Here is a 27,800-nt window from a genome sequence, read left to right as displayed (position 1 = left end):
GAACAGCACCTCTTGGAAAAAATCTGTGGTTCAAGTAAGAGACACAAATCAATACAACTATTAAAACTGGCTTCATAGTTCTAAGTTCAGTTAGCAGAATGAGATCTTTTTCACACATTCCTTCATAGGGGATACCTTCACTTTTTTTTTCTGAAGCAAATCTTTTTATCTCTATCACAGTGGGGCAGTATTACATTTCATAGATATTTTATGCACTTTCTGAACTCCCTTCCACTACTACTTCACTTTTCTGGAAAGAAACCCCCAAGAAGTTCTCTATAAAGTATTTCTGCCAAAGAAATTGCAGAGTCAGCCACCAAGCTCAAAACAATTTAAGTACACTGGATAGGAAAGACACAGACAAAGAGATAAAACCTGAGAATGCAAGTGAAAAAGTACCGGGCGAGTAGTGTCAGACCAATCCAGTACTTAGTCAATGGTTTTTACGTGATGAGTAGAGAAAAAAAAAATCTAATTTACTAGAAAATATAAAGCTTACAGATGATACAATGTCTGCATAATTTTAGAAAAATCATTGATTTCATGGTTTATTTTACAATAATTGGATTAGTCTACAAGTTAAGGCAAACATACTAATGCATCTGCTTTTCTTTTTAAATCATAGTTATAAAGGTTACACAAAATTCTCCAAAATTTCTAAGAAATGTTCACAATTGAAAAAAAGATAAGTATTTTGATATCAGTACATGGAAAAAAACTAAGACAGTGTATACAATGTCATTATAGTAACAATATTGAAATATCTAATGGTAATATTTAGGCCATTTGAACAATGTGTTTCCAATGGTGAACTTCAGAAATTACTTACAAAGGTAAATAAGATTGCAGCTGTATCATAGTATTCATAACATGAATATGATTACATTGGCTATTTTCACAAAACCCGAGCATTTGTTTTCTGAACAATGAAAGCATATAATGATTAAATAAACATGAATATGTATGTATAACAAGTATACTGTTCATATAGTCTGGAGCTACTTTCAGGTGTTTGTTCTAATTCTTTTGAAAGAAGAAGCTTGCTTATGTGCACTTTGTCAAATGTTTTCTCCGGGGAACTGTAAATGCCTATTTAAAGTTATGAAAACAAAATCCAGAGGAGGGCAGCCCTTGTTAGTGGGAGGACGGAGCGTAGCTTATGTGTCACCGTTTAACACTGCCAGACAGCTCTGCAGAAGCTGTAAGTTACCCTGTAAAAATAAAGAAAAATATCACCACATTTCTCTTCTTTCTTTTATGCTTGTGACAGATGTTTTTTAAATAGCAATACCAGCACCAAAGCAGAACAGACAAGTTTTAAGCATATGGAAAAATACTTCTGTAAGAAACTTTTATCCTAAAAGAGTTTTTTGAATGTAGGAATATTGTGTCATGGAACTAAATGGAGCCAACTTGAGATTCAAAAATAAGCACTTAGTACCATTTTCAGGTTTTCTCCTCAAGATCTAGTCTAGTCACAAAAACTATTAACTGCACAGCACTCTCTCAGGAATGAAGTTCATAGTTGCAAAGTTTTAAATTTTTTATATAGCAAGTACCATTAGTCTGTGACTGGAATATGATTCCCAAAGCGTAAGTATGCATATATTACACTCAGAACTGGATTCATCAACAAGTATTAAACAATTCATAGCATTCAGGATTTCCTTGCTTATAGCAGTCATCCCAGCTCACAGCTCTGTTCAAGGACAGGCCTTGTTTGAAAGACAGCAGCCTGATTTACCAGCTTAGCCAGGTGATTTAGCCATCAAAGTTGAGTTTAGCAATAACATCTGGAGCTACAGAAGTGATTATCAGAATATTACCTCAGCTTAACTCTAAACCAAGCTCTGCCCTTCTTTCCAAACACAGTTTTTAATCTTATTTAAAGCATTCTGATTATACCATAAACAGACTGATTTTCAGGTATCTGAATGAATTTACAGAACCGACACCTTTGTGAATTGAACCAAATATGATTGACAAGCCAGGATTTACTTTGCAGGAAAAAAAACACCAAAACAACACGGTATTCACAATATTCACACTGTTTTGTGCATTCATTTACACTTAGATCATTTTAAACTACTAGCTATTCACTATGAAATAGCTGGACTAGATTTGTTGCCAAATCTGAAATCTCTGTGTAAGAAGAAAATGTCAGGCTGTTGACAGTGTTAAGAGTAATTCCTGTCAGATTCAGATAAAATGCAGAACACACAGTTTTCTGACTGCCCAGTTATGAACATGAGAAAAGCTGCTTACTTTTATCAAAAATGTTGGATCCAAAAAGAAACATGTAAAGAAAACTTCAGACAGACAAAAACATGTGAGTAGCTGTGATTTGCATGCCCCTCATAAACAGTCCACAGAAGTACTGAAGAATTTGTAATGACTTTTTCAGTTAAAAGCATTCCAAATGACCTGTGGTAGATAAGCAGAAGGACACATCCTTCATCCCAAAAAGGTAAGAAATCATAATTCTATCCCCCATTAAGGGTCTTATAATCCAGATTAAGCAACTAACTGATTTAAAGGCTTCAAAGCAGAAGATTCCCAGTTATGCCTACTGAATCCTTCTCAGTCTTATCCCAGAAGGCAGCAATTTCAGTTGCAGCTTTAACAGTTTTCTTGTCCTTTTATGGCTATATTGGCAAAGGAGCATCACAAGCTGTTTCTTAGAAGGCTTGTAATTCTGTGATATGAACAAGTTTTATATAAGCAAGATACATGGGGACTTCATGGCCTATCTTTGTGGTGTACAGAATTCATAAACTAAGGTCTCTGTTACTGAAAAGCTGATTATTGACTGTAATGAACTAATGAATGAAAATCAATACTTCAGTCCAAAGTATACTTGTGAACCGCACATGTTACTGGTAACAAAAGTGTGACAGGAGTCTTTTGGCCATGTTCTTACAGCAGCATGAAGTATATTGGCAATTTACAGGCCATTGTGTAGCAATCTAAATAGACAGTACATACATCTGTTGTTGTTTTCACTGGGGGGGCGTTAATTGCCTTCACAGTGTCTAATATGGGGATGTGTTTTGGATTTGTGCTGAAAACAATGTTGATAATATTGAGATGATGATGTTATTGCCAAGCAGCTCTTACTCAACCTTTTCTGCTTCTCATACAGCCATGCTGGAAAGGTGGCTAGGGGTGCATGGGAGCTGGGAGGAGACAAGTCGGGACAGATGACCCCAAGTGACCAAAGGGATATTCCATAACATATGACACTGTGCTGAGTAGATAAAGTGGGGGAAAGAAGAAGATTGGGGGCATTCAGAGTGTTGTCTTCCCAAGTAATCATTACACATGATGGAGCCCTGCTCTCCTGGAGATGGCTGAACATCTGCCCGCCCATGCCAAGCACTCAATTAATTTCTTGTTTTCCTTTGCTTGTTTGTGCGGCTTTTGCTTTCCCTATCAAACTGTCTTTATCTCAACCCACAAGTTTTCTCACTTTTACTCCTCTGATTTCCAGTTGCCAGCCAAGTGAAACCATGAAAACGTCCTTTACACATCAGTCATTTCCAAAGTCAGTCAGCCAGACTACTAAAATTTTCCAAATACACATATAATTTATTTTCATTTGATCAAATTTACAAAGTTGAAAAGAACCACCTTATTTAAATTATAATAGATCAAGGGCATTACTCTTTCTGACTGCAATATCTGACATACTTGACCTATATAAGTGCAGCTCAAGAAAGTCCTATACATTCAGATAAATTCAGAAAAGTGTTTTTTGTGAGCTGAGACTCCTAAGCTGTAGATATTAAAATTACTGGCAAAACCACAGTGACAGAAACATCCTTTTCAGGAAAGAAAGAATTACTGACAAAACATTTCATCAAATCCCTTAGCACTGCATTTTGCTTACTTCCTTCTGTCAGTTCCAAACAGACTTTTGTTGCTAGTAACACAAGAAATTATTTTTAAAAAAAAACCAGGGAGGCAAGAGCAGATATATTAATATTTGTGAGGAAAATACGTTTCTATTTTTTATTTGTTTTTATTTGAAGGGAGTGGCTATCTTAGTTACAATTCATATGTCAAAAGACTCTAAAACTACAGCCAAGGCTACAAATGCTCTAAGTATATGATTATAACCTTAACAGTTTCACCAGCTATCAAACCTCCCTTCTTGGACATGAAGTCCAACACAGGAACACTGCAAAATCCAACTGTTTAAAATACTGAACAGTACACCAAATGCAGCTTTTGCATTAAAATGGCCAAACGCTTAATCAGATCTCAAATTAGCTTCAGCTGTATGAAGTCATGAAGAAACACAGCACTAGCAAAACAGAAGCACTACCGAGGGGGATAATCAGCCGGAATGGCCGTACAAAAAGAAACATCAATCTGTTTAGTATAGGTCAGAGACCAAGGAGAATCTAAAGCTGCAGCTCAGCAGCTATTCTAAGTAAATCTAGGGTACATGATGCTGCTAAGAAGGCAGCACTCTTTTATTGCCACACCCTCCCAGTCGAATCTGTGTATACAAGTGATGCTGTGAAAACAAGACTTAAAGTAAATCTTAGAAAAACCCAGAGCAACTTTAAGCTCCGTCTTACTGTGCAGCTGCACATATAATTGTGCCAACATACAAGAAAGAAACAGTCATGCATCATCATACTTCCTGGCAAGAGCCTGCACTTTCATCAACTTACAGCAATCTCAAACCACAGTCTGATTTTTAGCTTTTTTCAGAAGTCTTGATTTGCAATCAGGAAAGGATCAGAGGATATCAGCAGATTTAAAGAAGTATTTTATAGGGAAGTAGTATAACTGTAACTGGGCAGTGAGGGTTCACTTAGTATTTGTATATATAGTGTCCTTGATTTACTCAAAGTTTATTTCCCTATCACCCATCCAGTCTTCTAGAGCTACACAGCCAGATACAGCTCACAAAATGCAAGCCATGTCTCAGAACCTTCTCTCAATACTTTGGTCATTCTGACTTTTTCAGAGCAGCGACCTCTGTGTTGGGATTTGTGTTTTTAATTTCCACACAGAGCAAATAACTTTTAACAGTAAGTCATGCAGCAGCCTTCCTTATGGCTGAATTCCTCCAAAAGACAGCCTCTCAGGCTGAGAGTTCCAGCACCCACGGCTACATCGTATTTCACCTCCTTGTCTTCTGTGCCAGGCAGCTCCAAGTCCAGAAGATACATGGCGAGACTGATTCAGAGACATCTAGTCTGGACACACACACTACAGCAAAAGAAAACCCACAACAGCAGACTTCTAGCAACAGCCTGCAGCAGTGGTGTCTGTTGTTCACAGACCTCCTCCCCACTTAACATTTTTGCTGGAAAAAAACACTTAGACCTGAATAACAGGTCGTGTTTCAAAGTTTGCAAGTGGTGTGCTCAACACGCTATTGACCAAGCAATTGCCATTTTGTTGTTGCTAAAACTTCACATGCCTGCCTCCAGTAGGTGCAGAGGCACAAAGAGACTGCTACAGCATCAGGCAAAGTATTTTGTCCAGAACCTAGAAGCAGGAGCTTTCGATCTGACTTAAATAATATATTGCCTACATGAAAAAAGCAGGGGTTTTTTTGCTTCTACTAGTCCTCTTTTGGCTGTACCGCAAGAGGAATTGAATTAGGTGTCTAGAAACAGCTCAGCTTAACCCAGCCAAAACCAGGGCTACCTAGCACCCCCTGAAATGAGAGCCTCAGAATCCATATAAAGAAAAACACAGCAACAAAACTGGTCCATCTGTAGTAGCTTACCTTGTTTTAAATATGAAACACTGGCTTTGAAAAAAAGAGAACTTTCAAACCTCATGAGAAATGAAATATCCTTTCCTTCAACAGGTCACAATATTTGCTAACATTTTGAGAATTGTCACCCTTAGTCAAAATGGCCTTTTATATTGTAAAGCTTTAAATACTTAAAACTATCTAGTGAATGTTGTGCTCTATGATGAAGTAAGTGAAAAGGGTCAGCAGCAATTCACCTTCAGAAACAGAACTACAATTCAAAGCTTCTATTACAGCTTTATATGCTCCTTCTTAGTAAATTCACTAAGACAAGGTAAATCAGAGACTATCTGAAGAACTAAGTCCTAAACAGAAGCTGTGGGGACAACAGCTAAAAAACTTCAAGCTCTTCCAGGTAAACAGAGGACACCAAGCACAAATCAAGTAAGTTGAAAGCTACATAAATTAAGCATCTTCCCCCTCCCTTCCACAGTTATTAGATGTCAAAATTCAAGAGAATATTACTATAAGATAGTGACTTTTACAGATAATAGAAATGATTCTTTAAGGATACTTTAGAGGATAGAGACATTGTTTAAACATTCCACTCCAGGGCATGTGGGGGCTTCAGCAAGGGTCAGTTACAAGAGATGAAGAAGAGTCAGTGACTGAAGCAGGACAGAAGCCTGTGGATTCATTCCCTTATTAAAAGCATGATATGGCAAATCAATAAAAACTATTGCAACTAATGACTGTTAGGACTATTTAAAGTAAGCACTATTCATCTGAAAAAGGAGTCAAGTTTTCCATATCTTGTTGATTGCTTTACCAGCTAAATATCCCATTAAGCTGAACTTATACCTACAAAGGTTAAAAAAAAAAAGAAAAAGTCCCCCAAACAACCCTTTTTACAGTACATTAGTTTCATTAGTTTTACAAACAAAGGGTTTAGCAGAATGAAGAATGACACCCTCAACACTACTGGAAAGACTGTAAAGCAGCAATACACCTTGTAACTAGTCCTTTCAACAGATACCTTTTAAGTTAATTCACAGCTTCATAACCGGTGCAGTTTCAGATTTGTGATAAGAATGAGAAATGCTAAAGAGCTGATTTTTAAAAGAAAGCTGCCTCCTAGGACTGTTGTACTTGTCTATGAAATCAGAGCGGCCAACCATATTTTTATATGGATTAAAAGAATCAAATACATTGTGAAATTTAAGGACATTACAGGCCTCTTAAAGCTTTTTTCCTACAGAAATTAATTTTCCTGAAAAGGCTATCTGCAACATTTCTCTCTTGTTAATACTTTAGAATTTAAAGGCAAAACTGTTCAAAAAGCATACTAATCATATTGATCTGAGTTCAGGTCTGTGTGATCTCATGCTTAATAGTTAACCTATCCTGTACATCAAGTCCCAACATCTGGATAACAGGAGAAACCACTTCCTGTCCCATGGTAAAATGGTAAGATGAGGTTTTAAAAATAGGCAGGTTTTCAAACTCTGCAGCTATAAATATCAAACAGCTAAAGAAGCATAAAACTGAAGCCAAAAGTGTCTTTGAAGAGATGAGCTTTCCAAAGGCACCTCAAGCATACCAATCTCTCAGAGGTACTTCACCAATATTTTTTTTTCTCTATTATTGAAGAAAGTTCACCTTTCTGGATGATGTTTAAATTCAAATGCCCCTTCCTGAACATGAAGTGTTCACACAACAAATATAGCCATTTTGGTTAATCAAGCATACAATATTAAAAATTAGTTGAAACATAGGCCAAAAAAGATCACACTTACCTTAGCATGCTTTAATTCCAGTTCTGCTAGTTCCACCAGATTTTTTCTGAATGCTGCAACTCTTCTTGTCTTAAAGTCTATCAGTTCTAAAGAAAATAAAAGTGGACTCATTAACAGTATCCTTGCTAGTGGCCTCAGCTGTTAACAGACTTTCCTTCAGGATGGAGGAGGTAAAGGGTGAGAGAAAGCAAAAGGAAAAAAATCAAGTTTAATCTCAGCACATTCCAGGCTCAAAAATACTGCTACACAGTTGGATGAAAGCAAACCACCATTGCAGTTCCTCACCTCTAGGTAGCCTTTTGTGGACAAAAAGCTCTTTTGAAAACAGACTGCTTTTAACATTTAATTCTCTTATTCCACCTGCACTGTTCTTTCAAGGCTGATATGTGAAAGTCTTTAGGGAATATACTAAGCTAAAACTAGAATGAACTACACCATGCTTTTTTCATATAGCTTTGTGGTTAACAGGATCACTCATTCTCCACTGTCTCATTTACAGGAATCACCAACCAGATTTACTGGCTCAAACAACCCTTAAATGATAAAAACAGAAGAACACGTGTTTAAACCTTGAACAAATCTGCCCCAAACGATGAGTTAGATGACTACTAACTCACAAAAGTATAAACCTAAAAAAAGACAGTAAGTTTCAGTGAAATCTCATTTCATTATTTCTCCCTTCTCTAATGTAGTATCATATATGAGACAGACTGGTGCCTCACAGAATAATGCATAAAACCAAAAGGGGAATTTCAACAACACTTTAAAAGATTTGACTGCCATTACTGCTGGCAGTTATTATTTTGTTTCACTGCTTATGCATATGAAAAAAAGAAGTTAACAAGTAGTTTGCACCTAGACTTAGCTCTGCCTAATGGAGCTTTGAGGAACCAAAGAAAAGTATAATTTGAACTTTCTAAAATAAGTAAATACTGATTAAAAAATAATAGCCTTCCTTAGGAAACATTACGAAAATGTATTCTCATTACTAGCATCCTAAAATCTGTTAATTTTCAAGTAGTAATATAGGATCAAGGACCACCCAAATACCTTGTTTTGCCGATTCAGAAATTTTCTCAAATTTCTGACAACATATTTGTTGAGTAGTTTCAGCTTGCAGCACATCTTTATTTTTTGCTCTTGCTTTATCCAATGCCTTATTAGCATTTTCATAATCCACTAGTGACCTAGATCTTCTGTATAGGAGATCCTATTAAAAAAAATCCCATAAAGTTTGTTTAGAGTTTACAAGACTCTACCCAAGGATTTTATTATATACGAAGTAATTAAAAAAAATCAAATTAATTTTAGTTCTTCTTGCTGTATTTCAGTTCTTATTAAATAATTTGCATTCACTTAGTTCATCCTGCAAGACCCACAACATAATACTGTTTGGCCTCCATCTTGTTTGACAGAGGCTAGCACCAGATGGCTTAGACAAAACTCCAAAAAGCCTAAAAAGGCAAATTATAGGAAATTTCACAGCTTCTTAGATTAGAAACAAACTACATTTAGATTACATATTTTGAATACACAGAAGGCCCAAGAAACATCAGTAACGTTTTGCTGCGCAATAGTTATTGCTGTGATCATCTATCTAGAGATATTTTTCATCCAGTGCTTCCTCATTCTCTGATGTTATTTCATCATCTTACATCCAACAACAATAAGAATTAAATTTTCTGTAGCCACAGAGTATCAAATTTGGCCCATGTGTTTTTGTATCAGCACTAGTAGATCATATGGAGTATTCAATTTAATATTTAAAGAAAGGTAGCATTGCTTGCACTTACAAGCACCAAACACATTGCAAACACACAAAGAATTCACAAACAGCTCTTCGACTGTTTCTTTTGTTATACTGCATGATTTGGCCTGACAAGTGCCTCACACAGTTCCACAGTCAGTCCCACAGTCAGCAACTGCATTGTTACTCCTTACATACAAGAGAGATACAGGTTTTACAGTTAAGGGAGAAATTACAGGCTAGAGGTGGCGGCATTTTAACCTGTCTATATTGTGTGTTTCTCAAGATCATCCCTTATCACTTTCTCTCTCCCTTTTATGTCAAAGAAACACAATGCCACTGAACAAAGACCCATAAATTCACCTTAGCAGCTTGAGATTCCCTAAGGTAATATTTCAGAAGATCAGAAAGTTTAAGATCTTCATCAGCAGATACCCGAGCCTCTATTTTCTGGAAAAACAGAACAAAACAAAACACCACCACCAAACAGAAAAACAGTAAGTAAAAGCATCAAGTTAAAAACATGGGTATTCACTTGTATGATACAAATTCAGTGTAAAATATACAGTACATGACAGATTGTCTTTTTCAAAAACTAAGATCAGACATTATTGACAGAAAACATGCAAAAGGAGAAGCAGTATTAGGATTTTGTATTAAAATGTAAGCAATAACCTACTGTGTGAGCAGTAATTGACAACTAGATTTCTATGTAACACACAGCTTTATTTTACCCCCAATATCAACCATATAGATCATATGCTAGAAAAACCTCAGAGAAACAAAAGCTTGTATTAAGAGTTGCACAAGAAGTTTTATGTTGTTGCTGAGATCAAAGGAAAACCAATTTTTAAGGCACCTTTGCGGACTAGTTTTGTAACTGCTTGTACTAAATGCTCTAAAAAGACCAATAAATTGCTTGTATTTGAAACAGATATTTCTATGAATTTAGAAACAGAGTTTGTAGGTGCATTTTTTAAACCCTAATTTAAAAAAAATAATTTCTAAAACATTTTGAGTCAAAGCAAGTACTGCTGTTAATTTTCTTTAAAGTACATGTTTATGCAGATACAATTGTCTATTAGGAAATGCACACATTTTTCATTTGAAAGTTTTCCTGATACATGGCATACATCTGCTTTCTAGTAAGCCAAACAAATAAGGCAAAAGAGAGAAGATATTTGAAAATCTGCTTAGAAGCATCAGCAGTAGTATTTCCAACTCAAGTAACTGCAGAAACAGATCTTGGCTCCAGAAGAATGCAGCATGACCACCAATTTTTGGATTAAGGATTACATTTCTTCATTTCTTTTATCCATAACAAGTCATGTGATATGCAGTAACAGTTATGGAAGATCTTTCTGCCTTTTAGAGGAACAGAAGCTTTACTAGTGTATTACAGGAAGACTGCCAAGAAATGTTTAATGGACTGAAGATTCCTAAGGTTCATTTTACAAAATCATTTTACAAAACAGATGAATGAAATCTTATGCTTTCTCATTCCATACCACACATTGCTTAAATGCTTCATATAGAAGCACCTATAAAACATGCACATATTAATGTCTAATTGACACACAACATTAGTTTCATAGTACATACCCTTGTTTTGTCAAATAACTCTGACACCTTCAGAAAAAACCTGCACAAAGGAAACAGCTTATATTACAACATTAATTTGAACAGTCTAATTACTTTCTAGAACTCAAATTACAGTCTGTGTCTGGCAAAAAAGACTGCAAAAGCACAGTTTAGAATTGTAATTCACAGAACTCAGAGAACACACTAGTTTCAAACTGTAGCACTTCAAACATCTAGGAACTGTGCAACTACGAAAAGGCAAAGGATGGGTTTTACTAAAGAATAATTGCAGAGCTTCTCAAGGATTCTTTATGCTTCTGTGAATTAAAGCCCAAGCACCAGCACCCTGGTTAACTGTCTTACACTTTTATCAGGTGTTCTTCACTTAAGTTGAATGTACTTTTCTTCACACAGTAAACATGGGGCACATCTTCATCACAGGAGACAATACAAGGCTTCAGTCTAACAGCAGACTAAATTACAGTCAAATTATACTATTTTGACAGAAGACAGATGTGATTTCTGACAGACCCTAACAAACTACAACAAATACAAATACTCTTAACAAGGTAACTGATATGTAAGCTATCAACACATTTGAAAGTATATAACTGTAATTCAGGTAAATTAATAAAAATAAGTTAACTTTCATATTCATCTCCTACCTGTCATCACAGTGACACTAACATCACACTAATGAACTCGCATGCATATTCACAATGCTGACATCTTTAAGTTAGTTAACTAAGTTTTACTTGCAGATACACCAAACTCCATCTTCAAGCAAATCACTAAAAGATTAAAGGACAAACATCTGTACATAAAGACCCTCTTCTATTTTCAAAGTTCTGGGGATCTCTGTAGATTCCTTTATTTGCCTAAATGTGCTAGAACAGCACAACTGTTTTTCAAGACGTTGGTACAGAGAACACTCAAAAAAAATCTATATACTCAGACTGATACCTGTGCTTGCTGCACACATCAAAGCACTTATTTTAAAAAAATTGTGAAAGCATTTGGTTTCTTTCTTATTCTATGAGGACTTTTCCATCTCAACTATGTAATTTTCTACAAACTGCAGAAAACAGCATTTTTACAAACAAATATTTAAGCAAAAATATTAAAAGCAGCCTGTTACAGAAATGAAATACTAGAGAAAAAATATGTTAATGTGATATAGCTGTAATAAACTGTGGTTTTCTTATAACAAGAGCTAATAATCTCAGCGGGTCACCATTAAGACTGCTACTTATCAAACTACCCTATAAATTATTAACAATATCTTACTTGCATATATCTGTGGAGTCCTGCGTTCCTAATGCATATAATGAAGACCCAATTCTATTGTAGTCATCCGCCACATCTAGAAAAACAAACAAGCACTTGTTTTAATACTTCATTCTTCTTCTTTCTGAAAATTTTGAAGTTCCTCTCTTCCTTCGAGAGTAAGAGTTTTTCTAAAAGGACATACTTTAACACAAAAGCAGAAATAAAATTGCAATCACGTCACTTTTTAGGAAGGATAACTGAGCACAATAAAAATGGTGCCCTCACCAAATTGCACAGCCTGTAATTTACCTAGCAATATTTTACACGATTAGAACCTGCTGGCTAAATTTATTGTGAAACTTTGTTAGGTTTCGTTTTGGTGGAAGATGTACAAACTCAATGGTTAAAGTCTGAATTTAAATCTGAGTTTAAAGCTATCTGAAAAAAAATAATAATCACAGTTTAACAACGACAAAAAAAGTCTGTGTGCTTGAGAGCAGTAAACTGACTACAAATTCCAAACTACCAGAAACAGAGTGCTATGTGCACAGCATACTTTCTAGTACTGTCTAGTTTTCAGGAAACCCTTACCTCATCAACAGTCATCGGTAAAGTAGCATTAGTTTTAAAGCATTTTAAACAATGAAATTACAAGTGGTATTTGTATGAAGGCTGTATAATTTGACTAGTGAGGTATTGCCATATAGTAATCATAAAAATCAAATTTCTGCACACATGACTTTTATAAAGAGCTTTTAGTATAAACTCAGTGGATGATGAAAACTCTCACAGATCCAAGCAATGAACAGGAAAAATATATTTGCTTGTTATTTGTGCCTTTAAGCAGAATTTTGTTTTTTTAAATAACATAACCTTGTTTTAACATTATGAGTGGGTCAACTTCCACCCAATTCATTACTCCATACATCATCAGTGCAGTTGGTTACAGTGAAGAACAGTATTAGGAAGCTATTAACCTCCCCTTCTATTCCTCCCATTTCAACATAAACATAAGATTTTCTGCTGGAAATAGCAAGTCAGTGTCTTTACAAGCCCTGCAACTCTCTGCCAATCATAAGTTATCCATAAACTACAGTCTGCTCATTTCTAAAACAGGCTTCCCAGGTCTTTGCTTTACTCTGCTAGCCAGAATTTCAAAAGGTGCCATTTGTCCCAATTTGCAGTTTGATAAAAGTTGTCAACAAACATCCTGTGTGACTTCAGTTTGAAAACCACTGAAGCTCTGTCATGAGTTTAATCAATCCTTTCCTTTCCTCTACAACCTCATTTCAAACGATCTTCCTGGTTCTACAACCAATGTAAAAGGCCTCCTCACTATGTAGATAAATCTTGGCACTTAACTTCTATGAATGAAGTTCAGTTTTCACTTTAAGAAAGCAAACAAAAACACCAGAAACCTCTTCAGGTGGGAACTGAATGCAGACACAGGGCCCCTCAATGGTTCATTAAGCCATAACTCACTCACTCTGTCTCCTAGCAGAGATACTAAAGCTACAAGACTAAGCCTTCATACAACAATAACAGAAGCATCAAAAGAACTCAGTAAATTCTTGGTTTAATGTCTCATTCAATATCCACTTCAGAGGTCTTATCAATGGAGATTCATAAATGATTTTGTGACCTGCTTTTGTGTGAACTATATTACTGTAGATAGCAAAGACAGAATCTGTAAATCAAACACAAACTTCAAGAAAGTAGACAGAATCTAGTAGATCAATTTGGATTTATCTAGGCACAAAAACTTACAATCAAGGGCAACAGAGGTAATTTTTTTCTGAGTTTCTCAAAACACAGTAATCCTAAGCCAAACACAATAGTCCTAACTCAAAGCTTTTTCATTTTCTCAAATAAATGCACTGCACTTGAGAAGACTATCCAGAGCTTTCATAAATCACATTAGCCAGCACTCAGCTCAGGAACAGAAATCAATAGCCAAGTGGAAAAATCTTGTCTCAGTAAAAAAAAAGGGGTCCTGCAAACCAGGCTACTGAATGTACACATTCCAGTCTCCACTCTAAATGGATGAAAAATGGAAACCCAGTCTAGAACTCATTTCCTAAGTAGGAGTTTGCTACTTACAAAGGTAACTTCGCTAGCACAGTAATGCAATGCCTAGTGTGCCAAGAAATTGCACTCTGATGAAATCAACCTCATCTAATCAAAAACAACTTCACTAGGTGTAAAATCATATGGACTGCTATATTACCCAACTCTACACCTTAATGACTAAGAATCAGACTTCAAAAAATAATACATAACATGTTTCTCTTCAAGCAGACAGCATGAAGAGTCAAGGTATCTTCAGTGTCACACTAGGCTGTTCTTACTCCATCTAGTCTACTACAGCAAAGCCTAAACTTTGAAATTCAGATTTAGACTATCTGAAGGCTACACTTGGAGAAATAAATTCACTTTTTGCATGCAAAAAGAAAAAAAATTACTTCTCCTCATGAACAACTTCTGTCCACTTTAACTAGTACTGTTTTCACCCTGGGAAAAAAACCTTACTTTTATGTGATTTTGTCATTTTATCAGATTTGGCAGAGGCATCTTTGACTCGATTGTGATATTCTACAAGGAATGTTCTTTCATGTTCAAAGAAGTCATCCACATCCTACAAAAAAATAAAAGAGAACAATTAAAAAAACCAGTATTCACTCACTCTCTACAGAGCAATTGCAGAGTAAATTTACACATCGCTGTATGCAAATGCAATCTATTTTTGTTGTCTAAAACACCATTTATGTAAACTGACTTCTTTTCCACTTACATCATCAGCTGAAGTTTTACTAAGAATTTAATAAGAATTAAGAGTTTGTAACAAGCATCTTAAAGGTCTATATGACTACACATGAAGGATATAATTTCACTACTAACTACTAAAGGGTCACCGAAGGCTGACAGAAAAACAGAATACATGTCAAGTACTTAATAAAAGGACATCTACCTAGAAAAGAGGGAGAGGGTATGAAAGTCTGCCAGTTGCACAGATGCTGTGGTTACAGCAGAGGTGATATGAACTCCTAGCCCAGAACACTGATCTTAATGACAGACTTTTTTCAGTTTGGTAAATGCAGGTAAATTTTACTATTTTCTGTATTACAGTTTGAGATACTTGGTTTATATTAATTTTTTTAAACCCTCTAAAATAACACAGATGCTCAATACCATGTAATAGCCTACAACATGGACTTTGAACAATGTTCTTACAAAAAATGCTTGTTATTTGGACTTTACATTTTTCTCCAAGTCATAACTAATCCATGGTTATATCCACCTTCCAGCAGCTTCAAAACTCAAGATTTTAAAACTAGAAACTTTAACTCCTGGAAATTGCTAGCAAATGGAAAGTTACCACTAGAAAGAAAGGAGATCAAAAACCATCCTCTGCAGAATTTATGCTTATTATAAAACCGATCTTATAGCTTTTGGAAAAGTCAAAATTAATTGAATTTTCTTTTTTCTTTTTTTTTTTTTTTGTCTCAGTTACATTCTTGCATCTAGTGGGAAACATCATATCACCTCCACTGCTGCTCTTAGCTTTGAAACAGTAGAAGGATTCTACTAGGCTGGTAAAATTCACACTGTGTTATTAACTTCTTAACTGAAGCAGTTGTCAAACCAAGTTCCCCTTCCCACTATATAAAATGGCAGGTTGGAACAAAAAAAACCCCAGATTATCAATTATCTGTGGATTAAAAAAAAAAATCTTAGTTTCATAAAACAGGGGGAAAGAGCACCGAAAGCCCTCTTTCACACAAGCCAACTTTTAGTTATCTTGCATCCACGCCACAACTTCTTTCCCATGGTCTGCCACAAATGCTTAAGTTAGATATCACTATAAAAGTCCCATTTTTGTACCTATGTAAAATTCTGCTTCATAAAAAAAAGGTGACAACAATGTTAATACATTTTAGATCTTGATATGTGAAGCAATAATCACCTTTACTCCTGAAACAATGACACCATCTGCCGATTTAACCATATTTTTGAAGAAGTCTTCAAGTTTCTCTTTCTTATTTTTCCCACGAACACTCAACTGAAAAACAAATTCATTTATCAAGTTCATTCCTTTTCTGGTCACAATAAAAGCTTTAAAAAAAAATTAAATAGAACTGCATACCATAACTCGCTACACCTAAACTGGTTCTCCTGCTCTCTGCTTAGTGTTATACTCTGCACTAATGGGGACGGGGCACCATGCATCCAGAATGACAGACTACCTCATGTACTAGATTGTTCTTTATCACCTAAAATACTGTTCTAGAAATTAAAAAAAGACCGGCAACATTCTAGCACTTACAGGTAATACCAAATGTACAAGATGTACACTTCAGTAATCAATAATACAGTATTTATCATGCACAGAGCTGCTGACTTAATATAACCATGTCTCACTCTTAAGTGTAGAATAACAGATCTTTCACTTCCAGAGGCTAATGCCGGTTTCAGCCTCCTCAGACTTCTCCTGTCCATCTAAGTTCGCCCAGTTTAGGTAACTGACTTCCTGAAGCAATAAGCATTTCTACATCAAGCAACAGAGGAACCTCATAACATATTTTGATTACAGTATGTACGCAGCTGAGCCACTCTCTGTAATGATTTCTTTAACATTCAGTGTTGATTCCTGCAATTTTAAAAAGTAACTAAAAACTGTTTGCAGAATATTAGCAACCACTAACTCCACCACCAAAGTTATGAATCCAAAAAGTCCTCTCCATTATCTCAACTCAGTAGGTAACGTGTGGGTAGCCACACTAGTCCAATACTTAGAAAAAAAATAACCAAATTTTCACTTACATTGTTAACAAAAAGGCTTTACTCATCACAAACATTTAATTAGAAATTCTCTCTAGTTTTGTTGGCAGCAGAATTTATACCACAGTTCCAGATCCTAAAAATTAGTGTTCCATCTTTCTTGCATCATTCTTCCTCACAACAACAGAAAAAGCTTCAGTCAGAGTGGAAAAGTATAATGTCATGTGAAATCACCACCAAAAACTCATCTTTTTAATTCAAAATATACTAGATTTCCATTAATATTTTTGATGCTGAGGTTAGAGCACAGTGCATTTGGTTCCACAGATGGCAGAAAATGAAATCCTACAGACTAAATTAATTTCTAACTTTTACAATACAAGTATGTCTGGTATGAAGGAACTGATGTAATTTGCTCCAGGAGGTAATGCCCTCTTAATCAATTTTCCATCCTACCATAAAAGTATATCTTGATTTCTGTTGCCAGCAATTCAGTTTTCAATACTCACATCCTGATTATATTCCAAGAATACATGGAAATTTAAATCCTTTCTCAAAATAGGATGTGCTGCCACACGACACAAAAACACTTCATGCATTGCAACTGTCTTCTTGAATATTGCCAAATATTCACTAAAAACGAGAAATAAGACAGACATAAGAACTTCATATGAACCAATTAAGTTTGAGATAAGCCTAGTGAGCAGCTTTAAGAGATCCTCAGTAAGGGTACAAAATTATAAGCCAACGTAATAGAGTTTATCACTCCAATATTTGATCTAGACATAAATAAATAGTACAATGATAACACTAGTGAGAAATGTGAAGCCTGAACACATTACAGAGAGACTTTGGATGAAGAGTCAACAAATACACTCTGATTTTTAAAGTTAGCTAACAGACACTGGTTTGCTGAACATGTAACCTAATGTCATTGTCCTTTCCCCAGTACCCCAAAAAATCAAGAAACTGAAGTACAGACTACAGTCACTAAGTACTATGTACTGATGTGCAAATTCCTTCCTCCCCATCTCCATCCCCATGCCCATTTGCACCCTCCTTACTTATTTAAATGTTCATGTGGCTTTGTTAGCTGTTTAGATAGTCTTTTATTTCACATTAGAGTCCCTAGCCTTTTTGAGCCAAAGCTTACGTTAATGTCTTGCTTCATAGTGATTCTAAAAGTGAAATTAAGTGGTAGGTACAACCGAAAAAAATCGCATTTAACCATAACAATCACATAGTTGCCCAGTTCAGCCAACTCAACTTCAAAGCAATTACTCACTTGCAATTTAATTAAGAGGAAGGCATTATTATCAATACAAGTTTGCTATAATTCATTTTGCTTTGCAAATTCAGTGAATAAGATGTAACTCATCTAAAAATGAGAAAGGGCTCTTTTTCCCGTTCTGAGGTCAAACAGTGAAATTATAATCAACACTTTTCCTTCCACTATGTGCAAGGAGGTTAAGATTTACATACCAGCAAACCAGCAGGGCCAGTGTTGGGAGATGTTTGATCTCAGTGAGAGTAGTAGTCATTCAGTGAAGACAAAAAAGGAGGATGCAGAGGATGGAGGTGGCAGTAGAAGAAACCCAAAGTTTTCTGTGTTATCCAACCCCTAACCAGACCACAAGAGAATCATGATCAGGGCCGCTGGAAAACCAGATTCTTTAAAATCTATAGTGTTTTGCTAATTTCCAGTTTTCTGCATATGAAGTGTATATCTACTCTGCTGTAAATTATGTTGTACATCTCACTAATACAGAGCTTTTTAAGACATTTGCTCACAGCAGCTGAAGTTCGGAGAGAAAGCAGCAGTTCTAAGAGTTCTATGTACTTTTCTTGCCAATTCAGAGCTCTTGATAGAAGCAGTCTAGAAGCAGCGTAAATATACACTTGAAAACTGAAACCAATGACAGGAAAAAGATCAAAGAAGTGAATGCATGATAAGGAAAATGGACGAAGCAAGGAGAAACTTCACTGTGTAACTCAATATGGAACAAGAAGCCTCAGAGCAGATATTTCAATATAAATTAAATTCATAGTAAGGGAAAACACTATTTTCAGGAAGTATATTCTCCTTGTGCAAAAGCAACAAAAAAAAAAGTGTCAAAAAATATTTTCTAGTAATCTTTGTATTTCTTGGGGAACAGAAGGTTGGCATGTATGTTTCCAGTACCAATCACATGCAAAACTCCCTATGTCAATCCCTACATGTATAAAGTCTCATTATGCTTTTAAAATGTGGAACACCAAAACTAAGACAGATAGAGGTTATCTCTGCCCTTTGCAGATGTTCTGTGAAGAAAAGGATCTAACTAGGTTCTTCCTTACAGAAGAATGTAAAAGAACAAGCCAATTTATTTTTCCTGTTTCAGAAGATCTTCCATGAAATTATTTCTACAATTTTCCTAATGGCACTGATCATGATCACTAAGATTAACCCTGGATATGTAGCAACTGGATTCTCAAGCCTGTATCTCACAGAGAACTGTTACACTGAAATCGGAAACATGGGACAGCCAACGGCTTTAAAAGTTTTGGGATATAAATAAATAAAGATATAAAGTAGTAATCAAGTCTACATACGCTTCCAGTTCTTGTTTCATCTTGGTGAATTCTTCTTTAGTCATCGATCCTTCCCCTTCTCCAAGTTTCTGCAATTTCTCCCTGGAGGCATCAAAGTCAGGCCTGGGTGGTGCTGGTGGAATCTGGAATTGAATCCAATTTTTTTTTAATCTCTCATCTTCTCAATCAAACAACAGCCATTCAGTACAGGAACTGTAGGTTGCCTGCAGCCTTTTAATATATGGCTCTCTCTTCCATCATTCATTATAGCATTTCTAGATGAAGTCTCTCATTCATGAGTTATAAGTGCCACATTACTATACCAATTTTGGTCAAATGTCCTTGAAGATTACTAAAGTATGAACTAATGGCTTCAGTTTAATTACAACAGAAACCAAATAATACCTAGCTTTCCCATGACGATGAATTAAAGCCTGAGATCATTATTTTCTAATGAGTTTTGGTTTAGCTTATTTGGTATTACACAACTGTTTTCACACCACCCATTTATAACTCCCAGAGACTTTAAACCAAGAAAACCATTCCCTGTTGTTTGCAGACACTAGCGCTTTCTTGCAGCACTGTTGACATTAAAGATGCATCTGTTGAAACAACAAAGCACACAGTAAACACCACAGTCAAACTAATCCTGAATTGCTGTCAGGAAAGGGACACAGAACAAACCTAAACTATGCTTAAATTTTAGTTTACTGATATGGGCCCATTATATTAACACATTACAAAAAACAAAAAATCCAGCATCTAGACAGTCAACTATCTGAAGCTAGTTATTAACACACTGAAGGTCTAGTTACTTCAAACAGCGTTGCTGACTAAGAAAAGACTAGCTCAAGAAAGGTATGACACATCACAGACTATACTCATTATAATTTACCCCCTAATGAATTAAAATATCTGTTTACCTTCTGCATCAGCAGACACCCCCGAAATACAAAATGAATACCTTTCATACCAAGATGACAAATATTCCTATTTGCAATTAATGTATGAACAGCAGCATCCATTTTTAATATGCGCTATCATAAGGTGACTATCTTGAGACCTCTTGTCTCTGGAGGCTTGAAATAAACTTCAAACTTTAAGTTATTGTGTATTGAAGTTCTCTGTAGTTCTACATGATATTTGTATTGGTTTCCCCCACTCTGATTTATGGTTAAAAGATTCTGATCTTTATAATGAAAACCGGAAAAGTCTAATTATTTCACTCTGCAATTCTAGCTAAAACAAAAGCAACATGAAACTTCTAACATTAGCTTACAAAAACAATACCACAGCTCAACTATCTCTCACACTTTTAACACAGTAGCCTAATGTACACTTGGAGAGAAATGAAACTACTCATTCCTTATGAGAAAAAGGGAAGAAAGTATTACAACTACTGTAACTTTCCTCCAAGCTTGCTTCAACCATGAAATTTGTGTAATTGCATGAAGTTAAGTATTAGAGAAGCTGATCTGATTTTAGAAGGAATGAACACCTGCTGTTTCTACGGCATTTAAAAGCAGTCTCAAGTACTTTTGATACAGCCCATAGAAAATGTTGCATATAAACCAAAAGAACACCAGTACTTACAATATAGCCAGCATAGTCCTCATTCTCAACAAAAGAATCGTGAAGCCAAATAAACTCTTCATGTTGCCGGACAACAGAAAATTCATTTTGTTTGAAATTTGGTAAGGAACTCTAGAGGGGGGAAAAAAGGTAGAATTATGGGTGGGGAAAAAAAAAAAAACACAACAAAAAAATCAGTGTTTTTCATTACTGTATGAGAAGCACCTTGAAGGAACAACAGAAATGTCCTTGTAAAAATAAATGAATCATCCAAGTAAGGATTTGACACAAAAAAAAAGTTCATTCAGCAGTAATTACCCTCATCTTAATTACTGCAGCAATCAATTGGAATAGGTTGCTCAAAAAGGTTGTGGAGTCTCTGCCCTCGGAGATATGTTTCATATTTTATCCATTTAATCTTGGAATTCTGTTTAGCATCTTTATCAGTGATTTGGATGACAGGATGGAGTGTATCCTCAGTGAGTTTGCATATGACACCAGGTCGGGTGCAGACAATCTGCTGCAGGGCAGGAAGACTCTACAGAGGGATCTGAACTGGCTGGATCCCTGGACTGAGGCCAGTTCTATGAGGTTCAACAAGGCAAAGTGACAGGTCCTGCTGTTGGGTCCTAAGAACCCCAGGCAGTGCTACAGACTGGGAGCAGAGCAGTTGGAAAGCTTCCTGGTGGAAAAGGACCTGGCAGTGCTGGCTGACAGCAGGTGAACATGAGCCACAGTGTGCCCAGGTGGCCAAAAAGGCCAATGACATTCTGGCTTGTAGCAGAAATCATGTGGCCTACAGGACTAGGGCAGTGATTGTTTCAATAAACAGTTTTCTTTTGTATATAATTAAGAAAGTGTTGAGTTTAAAAATTCAAGCTTTTACCTTTGTATGGACAGTGAATTTCACTTTATCCCTCTCACTGAGTGCATCTGAGATATCCACTTGCAGAGCAGCATCAGTCTGGAGATCTACATTTATTGCTCGAAGCTAAAAAAGAAAAATCTATTTAGCTTAATTTAAAAAAAAAAAAGTTAATTATATTTCCTTTATTCTCCTCTGAGAAGAACACTGATCCTGCAATGCTGAAGACAGATGACAAAAAACTCCAACATTAAAAGATTATTCTCAGCAAAAAAAGAAATCCCAGTAGCACTCCTTATAGCACAAATAACTATACAAATAATAATCTCCTTTACAGTACTCCTTGTTAGTGCACTATTTTCATTTCTGTATATTGTTACCTTGCTAGTAATTGAGATAGTCAAAGTACATTTACAGACAGCAACAAGTTTGGAAGGTCTTTTCCTTCATTATTCTCTTCATTCCCCTCACTCCTCTGAACTGACAACGTGCTCTAAGTAAATGTACTTGTGAAGGTAATTATAAAGATACTAACAATTGGGAAGGTACTTTCAAGGAGAAATGTGGTCCTATCTTTCAAAGAAAGAGCTGTTAAAGACCTGATTTACTCATATTTTCTTACACTATTTTTCTGTTTAATGTTTCTCATAATATATTTAAAATCTTAAAAATAATATTCTGAGTTTTACAGAACTAAGTCTTCTCAGGGATATTTTTCTGAAACCCCCACAACCAAAAAACTCAAACCCAAGATTTCAATATCTTCAAAATGGCAAAAGTGCAAGGAATACGCATATTTTTTTCTACAAGACACGAAACCCAAACTCTCTTACAAAGTAATTCCAAAGTCATATCGAAAAAAATGAGACAGTGATCAAATACAGAAAAACTGCAATATTATTTGAGCACCACAATATTTGGCAGTAACTCGCTTCAACAGTACTTGCTGCAACTAACTGCTTCTAGACTCCAACTGGAAATTCAAGTCCCCTCGCTCTTGCACCCTTGTTGTTATAGAGGAATTTGTTCCATGACAATTTCATCATGACCAACCAACATTCAGTATGTTTTTACAAGTACTAAGGCTAACTCTGAAATCTTCTCTGAAATAACTGTCAAAAAATATTTCCACGTCATGCTCATGAAGCATACTTTTTACTGAGACACTGTGTCTTCTTTTCATGCTGCATTTTTTCTACAAATATCCTGTTCTACAGTATAAAAATGTTCTGCCTTACAAAGATATAGACCTTTTTCCATGCAAATCTTTTCAGGATTGCATTTTGAAGTCCATACTTAAGTACAGAAATGCTTTAAGTATCAACAACACACAGTACAAAGGTTACACATGAGCAGATTTTGAAGGTAGCTCTGTAAGCCACGGGAGCAGCAGTAGGGGAGAAGCATCAACTGCCACATTTTGCTTTCCATCAGTTATCTTTATCTTAAATCACAATGGCCAGATCCCCCTCTAACTAACCTCAATGTGTGGACAACTGTTGTCTATGTAGCAGCAACCAGACTAATGTATCTTAGAATTAGTGTATTAAAATAAACCAAAATCATGCAGTCTAGCATATTCTGCTAGGCTAGCAAAATGTAAGAGTTCAATAGCTATTACACAAGTAGTAATAGCTTTTCCTTAAAGCAAAGTTGGAAATCATTAAAATGACCACTCAGTAACATATGCACATACCTGATTAAGGCATTGCCTTTTGTTTTGTTTTGTTTTGTTTTCCCAAGGTTTAGGGGGTCACTGCCTCGTACAAAGGCATATTATCACGAAACAGTCCCTTGCAGATCAATTCACAGAGGCAGAATCTCCTAGCTCCTACCGAGTTTACAATGTTCTTAGTATCTAATTTAGGAAAGAAAAATATAATGACATACCAATGTCTCCTGTATGCCATGACACCACATTTTTCAGTGTGTAAAAAAGGTTTTTGTGGTTACACTGTCTGGGGTATTGCTTGTTTTTCTCCAGTCCCCCCAGGATACATTAACAGACATGGTAATCTCAGCAAATAGTCTGGTTTATCTAAATGGCATTTTTGTAATCTTTCACAGGTCACAAATATTTCTACCAAAATACTTTTCCATCTCTTTTTTTTTTTTTTTTTTACAAAGTGGTACTACACAAAATTCTAAGATTCAGTACAACAGCCGATCGAGTCTGTCACTAGAACGTATGTAGGGCACCCTGGTCATATGCACTATTCACAACTTTAGATACAAAACTCTTATCTGTGCTAAGAAAACTAAGAACAAAACACGACAACTTCACTCACAGCATACAACTGTAAAAGAGTATCTGTCTGATTTATACTGAGTTAAGTCTGCAACAGTTTTGAAGAGTTTAATCATATGTTAAATTATGCTATGTAGCCTGACTGCCAAAGGGGAACTTTTTGTATGCAATGGTAATGAAGCATTTATGAAAGGTGTCAAAGACAATCAGAAAATTGAAGGACTTTAAATGTATTCATGTGACACAAGGTTCACTTTGCATTACTGGAAATTGAATTCACCAACAACATCATTGCACAACAAACTTAAGCAAACTCTTCATCACTACAAAAGAAAACTACCACCAATGGATGGTTTTCTAGTTGTAAAGGAAGTAGGAAATGAAAAACTAAAAGAAGTCTGATATGGATGAAAACTGAAAGTACCTTAAAGTATGGAAAAGACAGAGGTAAGATACAGTCCCTTTTTATCTTGCCCCTCTCCAAGTCTAATACATACAAATCACATAATAATTTCATGCTTAGATACGTACTCTACATCCATGCTGAACAACTAGCAAAACAAAAACTAATTTGTTTTAGCTACTTTACAGTTTTCAATGCTTTACTAAGAAAGTCCCTGTTTTATTCAAAGGGTCTAGAAAATACCAGAAGCCAAAACTCTGGCTAAATGATGTTACAGTACTAAAAGAGAACACAATGCAAAGAGAGGATTTTAGCATCTAAGCTCTTGCTTAGGAATCAATTATACTTCAAATGATAACGGAAGGAAGCCGATAGAGGCAAGGGAAAAACAACTAAGCCCTACATTCCTAGGTAATGCAACCATTAACATCAACTTTTATGCTTTAAGGTCTTTCAAAAATGTTAAGAGGGAAAGGACCCTTTCTTCAGCGAGTTCTTTACAGGCAGATAAAAACACAGAGCAAGGGGACAAACAATACCTTTACAACAAAAGCTTCCTAAGTGTCTTCACAGCATTATGTTTCCAGGAGACCTGTTCTAAGGGATAGCTCATTTCCTCTGAATGAGTAGACAAGAGTGTTAGCCAAGTCAGCTAAAGTTTATATCTATATAAAATACACAAGATGGTACTAGTGGAGCAATACTGTGCCACTTTTCAAAGCACATACTGTTTACATTAGAGAGAGCACAAAAATCCCAACAGGAACTGTGTTACTCCAAGCGAACTCAATAGTATCTTCCTAAGTGAAATTTAGAAAAGCAATTCCCACAAGTTCATTTTATGCAGAGCATTTACAATAAGCTCCTTCTACAGACCACCCACAGCTACTTCCTCAAAGATGATTCGCAGTGCTCTGTTTTACAGTTCTCTGGAAAAGGCTCCATATGGTATAACACAATTGTCTGAGAATTACTGTTCTGTGTGGCATCAGCATAAACTCCAGCCCTCTTTTCATCCCATCACCCCAAGGTTAAACTTAACTGTAGCTGATGAACATGATCCTGCAGCGTTAAAAGTACAGTTGTCATAGCAATATCTGGATTCCACAGAGGCAAGAGTACTGATTTTCAAAACTAAAAGCTCAACTACTCAAACCAGAAGTTGCCATCCATGCTTTCAAATAAAGGCTTGACCTACTCGTTTTTTAATTGCAAACAGAGGAAATTTAATTGCAAATCAGAACCAGGGAATCACTTTATGAAAAGATGTCTATTTTTACTATTCTACTAAGAAAAAAATTATACTGTTTTGAAGATTAAAGCAAAGCAAACCCATTCATGAACAGATTGCCATATTGCTTTTGATTAATTTCCCGTATCACAATCAAAATCATGCAGCTAACAACTTGTGTTTTAACCCTAGGGATTTACACAGCAGTAAAAAATAACCCCAGTAAAAAATAACCCCAGAGTGACTGATGATTGAAAAAAGAAACCTAAAAAAAATTAGGGAAACGAGAAAAACACTATTTCGGTTTAATTCTTTAGTGCTGGATGAAGATGGGGGAGGGGAAAAAAAAAGACTGGACTTGGCCAACTGAAATGATGTAAGTTTTACAACAGTACAAACAAGACTGCTAAGGGATTTCTTAAGGTTTTCAAATTACCTTGTGAACTCTGAGGACCTAGCCTTAGAGGGAAAACTAATAACCAACCCAACAAACAAGTTTCAAAGGAGGTCAGATCTGCATTGTTGTGTTCTACCTGCACCTTCAGATAAAGACAACTTAACTGTGCATATCTAAGTGTGTTCCTAAGTACCAGGGAGAACCTACTTAAAATACAATTCTACAACTAACAAGTTCTTTGGTCCTTCTTCTGAAGACAAAGGACAAAAACAATTTCCACCTTCTCTCTTTTTTATCCAGTATTCTTACTAAAGTAGCTGCAAAATTAAAGGCAAAAGCTTTTCAGTAGCCAGAATTGGCCTGATACAATATTAGAATGCCATTTTTAATTTTTGGTCATAAACTGGAACACAAAACACTGAGTTCCTAGCGCATGCAGACAGTCAAAACTAATTTAGTACTTAAAATTGTATTTGACACCTGTGTACAACATAGATACATGATAAAAGTTTATACCAACACAGTGTTTCTCAGATTTTTGTATTTTTTAGTGATATACTGTATGTAGTCACTTCAATAACCACAACAGCCAAGGCAACCTAAGCAACCCTGAAGCTGCTCTTCTATCTTGCTTAGTTGGTCTTTTTTAAGATAATAAGGAAGAGGGGTAATCGGTGTGAGTGAATTATACTGTATTAGCTGATTTGTTGCTTAAGTGAGTCAGAAGAGAAACGAAGGCAAGAAACAGAAGGGCAGAGAAAAAGGTTTTCTCAGTAAGAAGCATAACTGTGGCATTCTGTCCCAACAACAGAACTTCTTTTCAATAAAGGGTTTATTATGCAGCATGTGCCTGCTATGTAAATGTCCCATTGTTATCTACGGGAGAGTCCCTAAGGCCCGAAGGGAGAAGAGGGGCAGGACTGCATCACCCAGGCCCTGGCTCACGGCTGGAGATGGAATCTGGTGCTCCCCAGGGCTGGTCAGCCTGGGCAGTCCCGGCCTTGCCGGGAGCGTGCGGCGGGAGGGGCCCGCAGGGAGAGAACATCGATCCCCAGGCACACACACAACCCCCTCCCGAGCCGTTCCAACGAGAGCACGAAAGAACTGTCCTTCCAAAACTTGTGTGACAGAACAATGAGCAGCCAAGGCTGCACACAGACGCCGATTTCGGCTGTGCCAGGCGCAGGTCCCGGCGGGCGGACAGGCAGCCGCGACCCCGCCGCCCGGCACCCCGCCTCCCTCCCGGCACCCACGCGGCGGGCTCGGGCCGCCAGCGCCCGGAGGCCCCCGCGGAGGGGCCGACCCTGCCCTCCCCCGCCCAGCCCCAGGCGCCGGGGTCTCGACGCCTCCCCGCGGCACTTACACCTCGGTCCTCCTCCGAGAGGAAATCTGGGCCGTCGTCCGAGCCTTCCTGCTTGGGGGCGAGGCGAAGGCGGTGGCGCAGGCCGGGGGGCGCGGAGAGGCAAGGCCAGCGACAGGGAGGGTGTGGGGAGACAAAGCGCACAGGTTAGCGACCGGCCGCGCCGCCCGCCCGCCCCGGCCCAACCCGCGGCCGCCCCAGACCCACCATCATGGCTGCTCGCGGCGCTCTGCGCCCGCCGGAGCCGCGGCCGGGCGGG

The 27,800-nt window shown here is 36.8% G+C and overlaps 1 protein-coding gene across 1 annotated transcript; it reads right to left on the bottom strand.

The window, feature by feature from the left end:
• Positions 1-277: 277 nt before the first annotated feature.
• Positions 278-27,800, bottom strand: SNX6 (sorting nexin 6). Its single transcript, XM_017820471.1, has 14 exons — positions 27,749-27,800; positions 27,545-27,592; positions 21,924-22,028; positions 21,059-21,169; positions 19,487-19,608; positions 17,404-17,527; positions 16,080-16,175; positions 14,645-14,750; positions 12,134-12,209; positions 10,868-10,907; positions 9,629-9,715; positions 8,569-8,728; positions 7,519-7,604; positions 278-1,211 (listed from the first exon to the last, which is right to left on the bottom strand). Exons 1-14 carry the CDS (start codon positions 27,752-27,754, stop codon positions 1,158-1,160), a joined length of 1,221 nt encoding a protein of 406 aa, XP_017675960.1. The 5' UTR covers positions 27,755-27,800; the 3' UTR covers positions 278-1,157.

This window comes from Lepidothrix coronata, unplaced genomic scaffold (genome assembly GCF_001604755.1).
Source record: "Lepidothrix coronata isolate B3197 unplaced genomic scaffold, Lepidothrix_coronata-1.0 Scaffold83, whole genome shotgun sequence".
Taxonomy (NCBI): Eukaryota; Metazoa; Chordata; class Aves; order Passeriformes; family Pipridae; genus Lepidothrix; species Lepidothrix coronata.
Note: the sequence above shows the minus strand (reverse complement) of the source record. Positions and strands in the feature narration are given on the sequence as shown.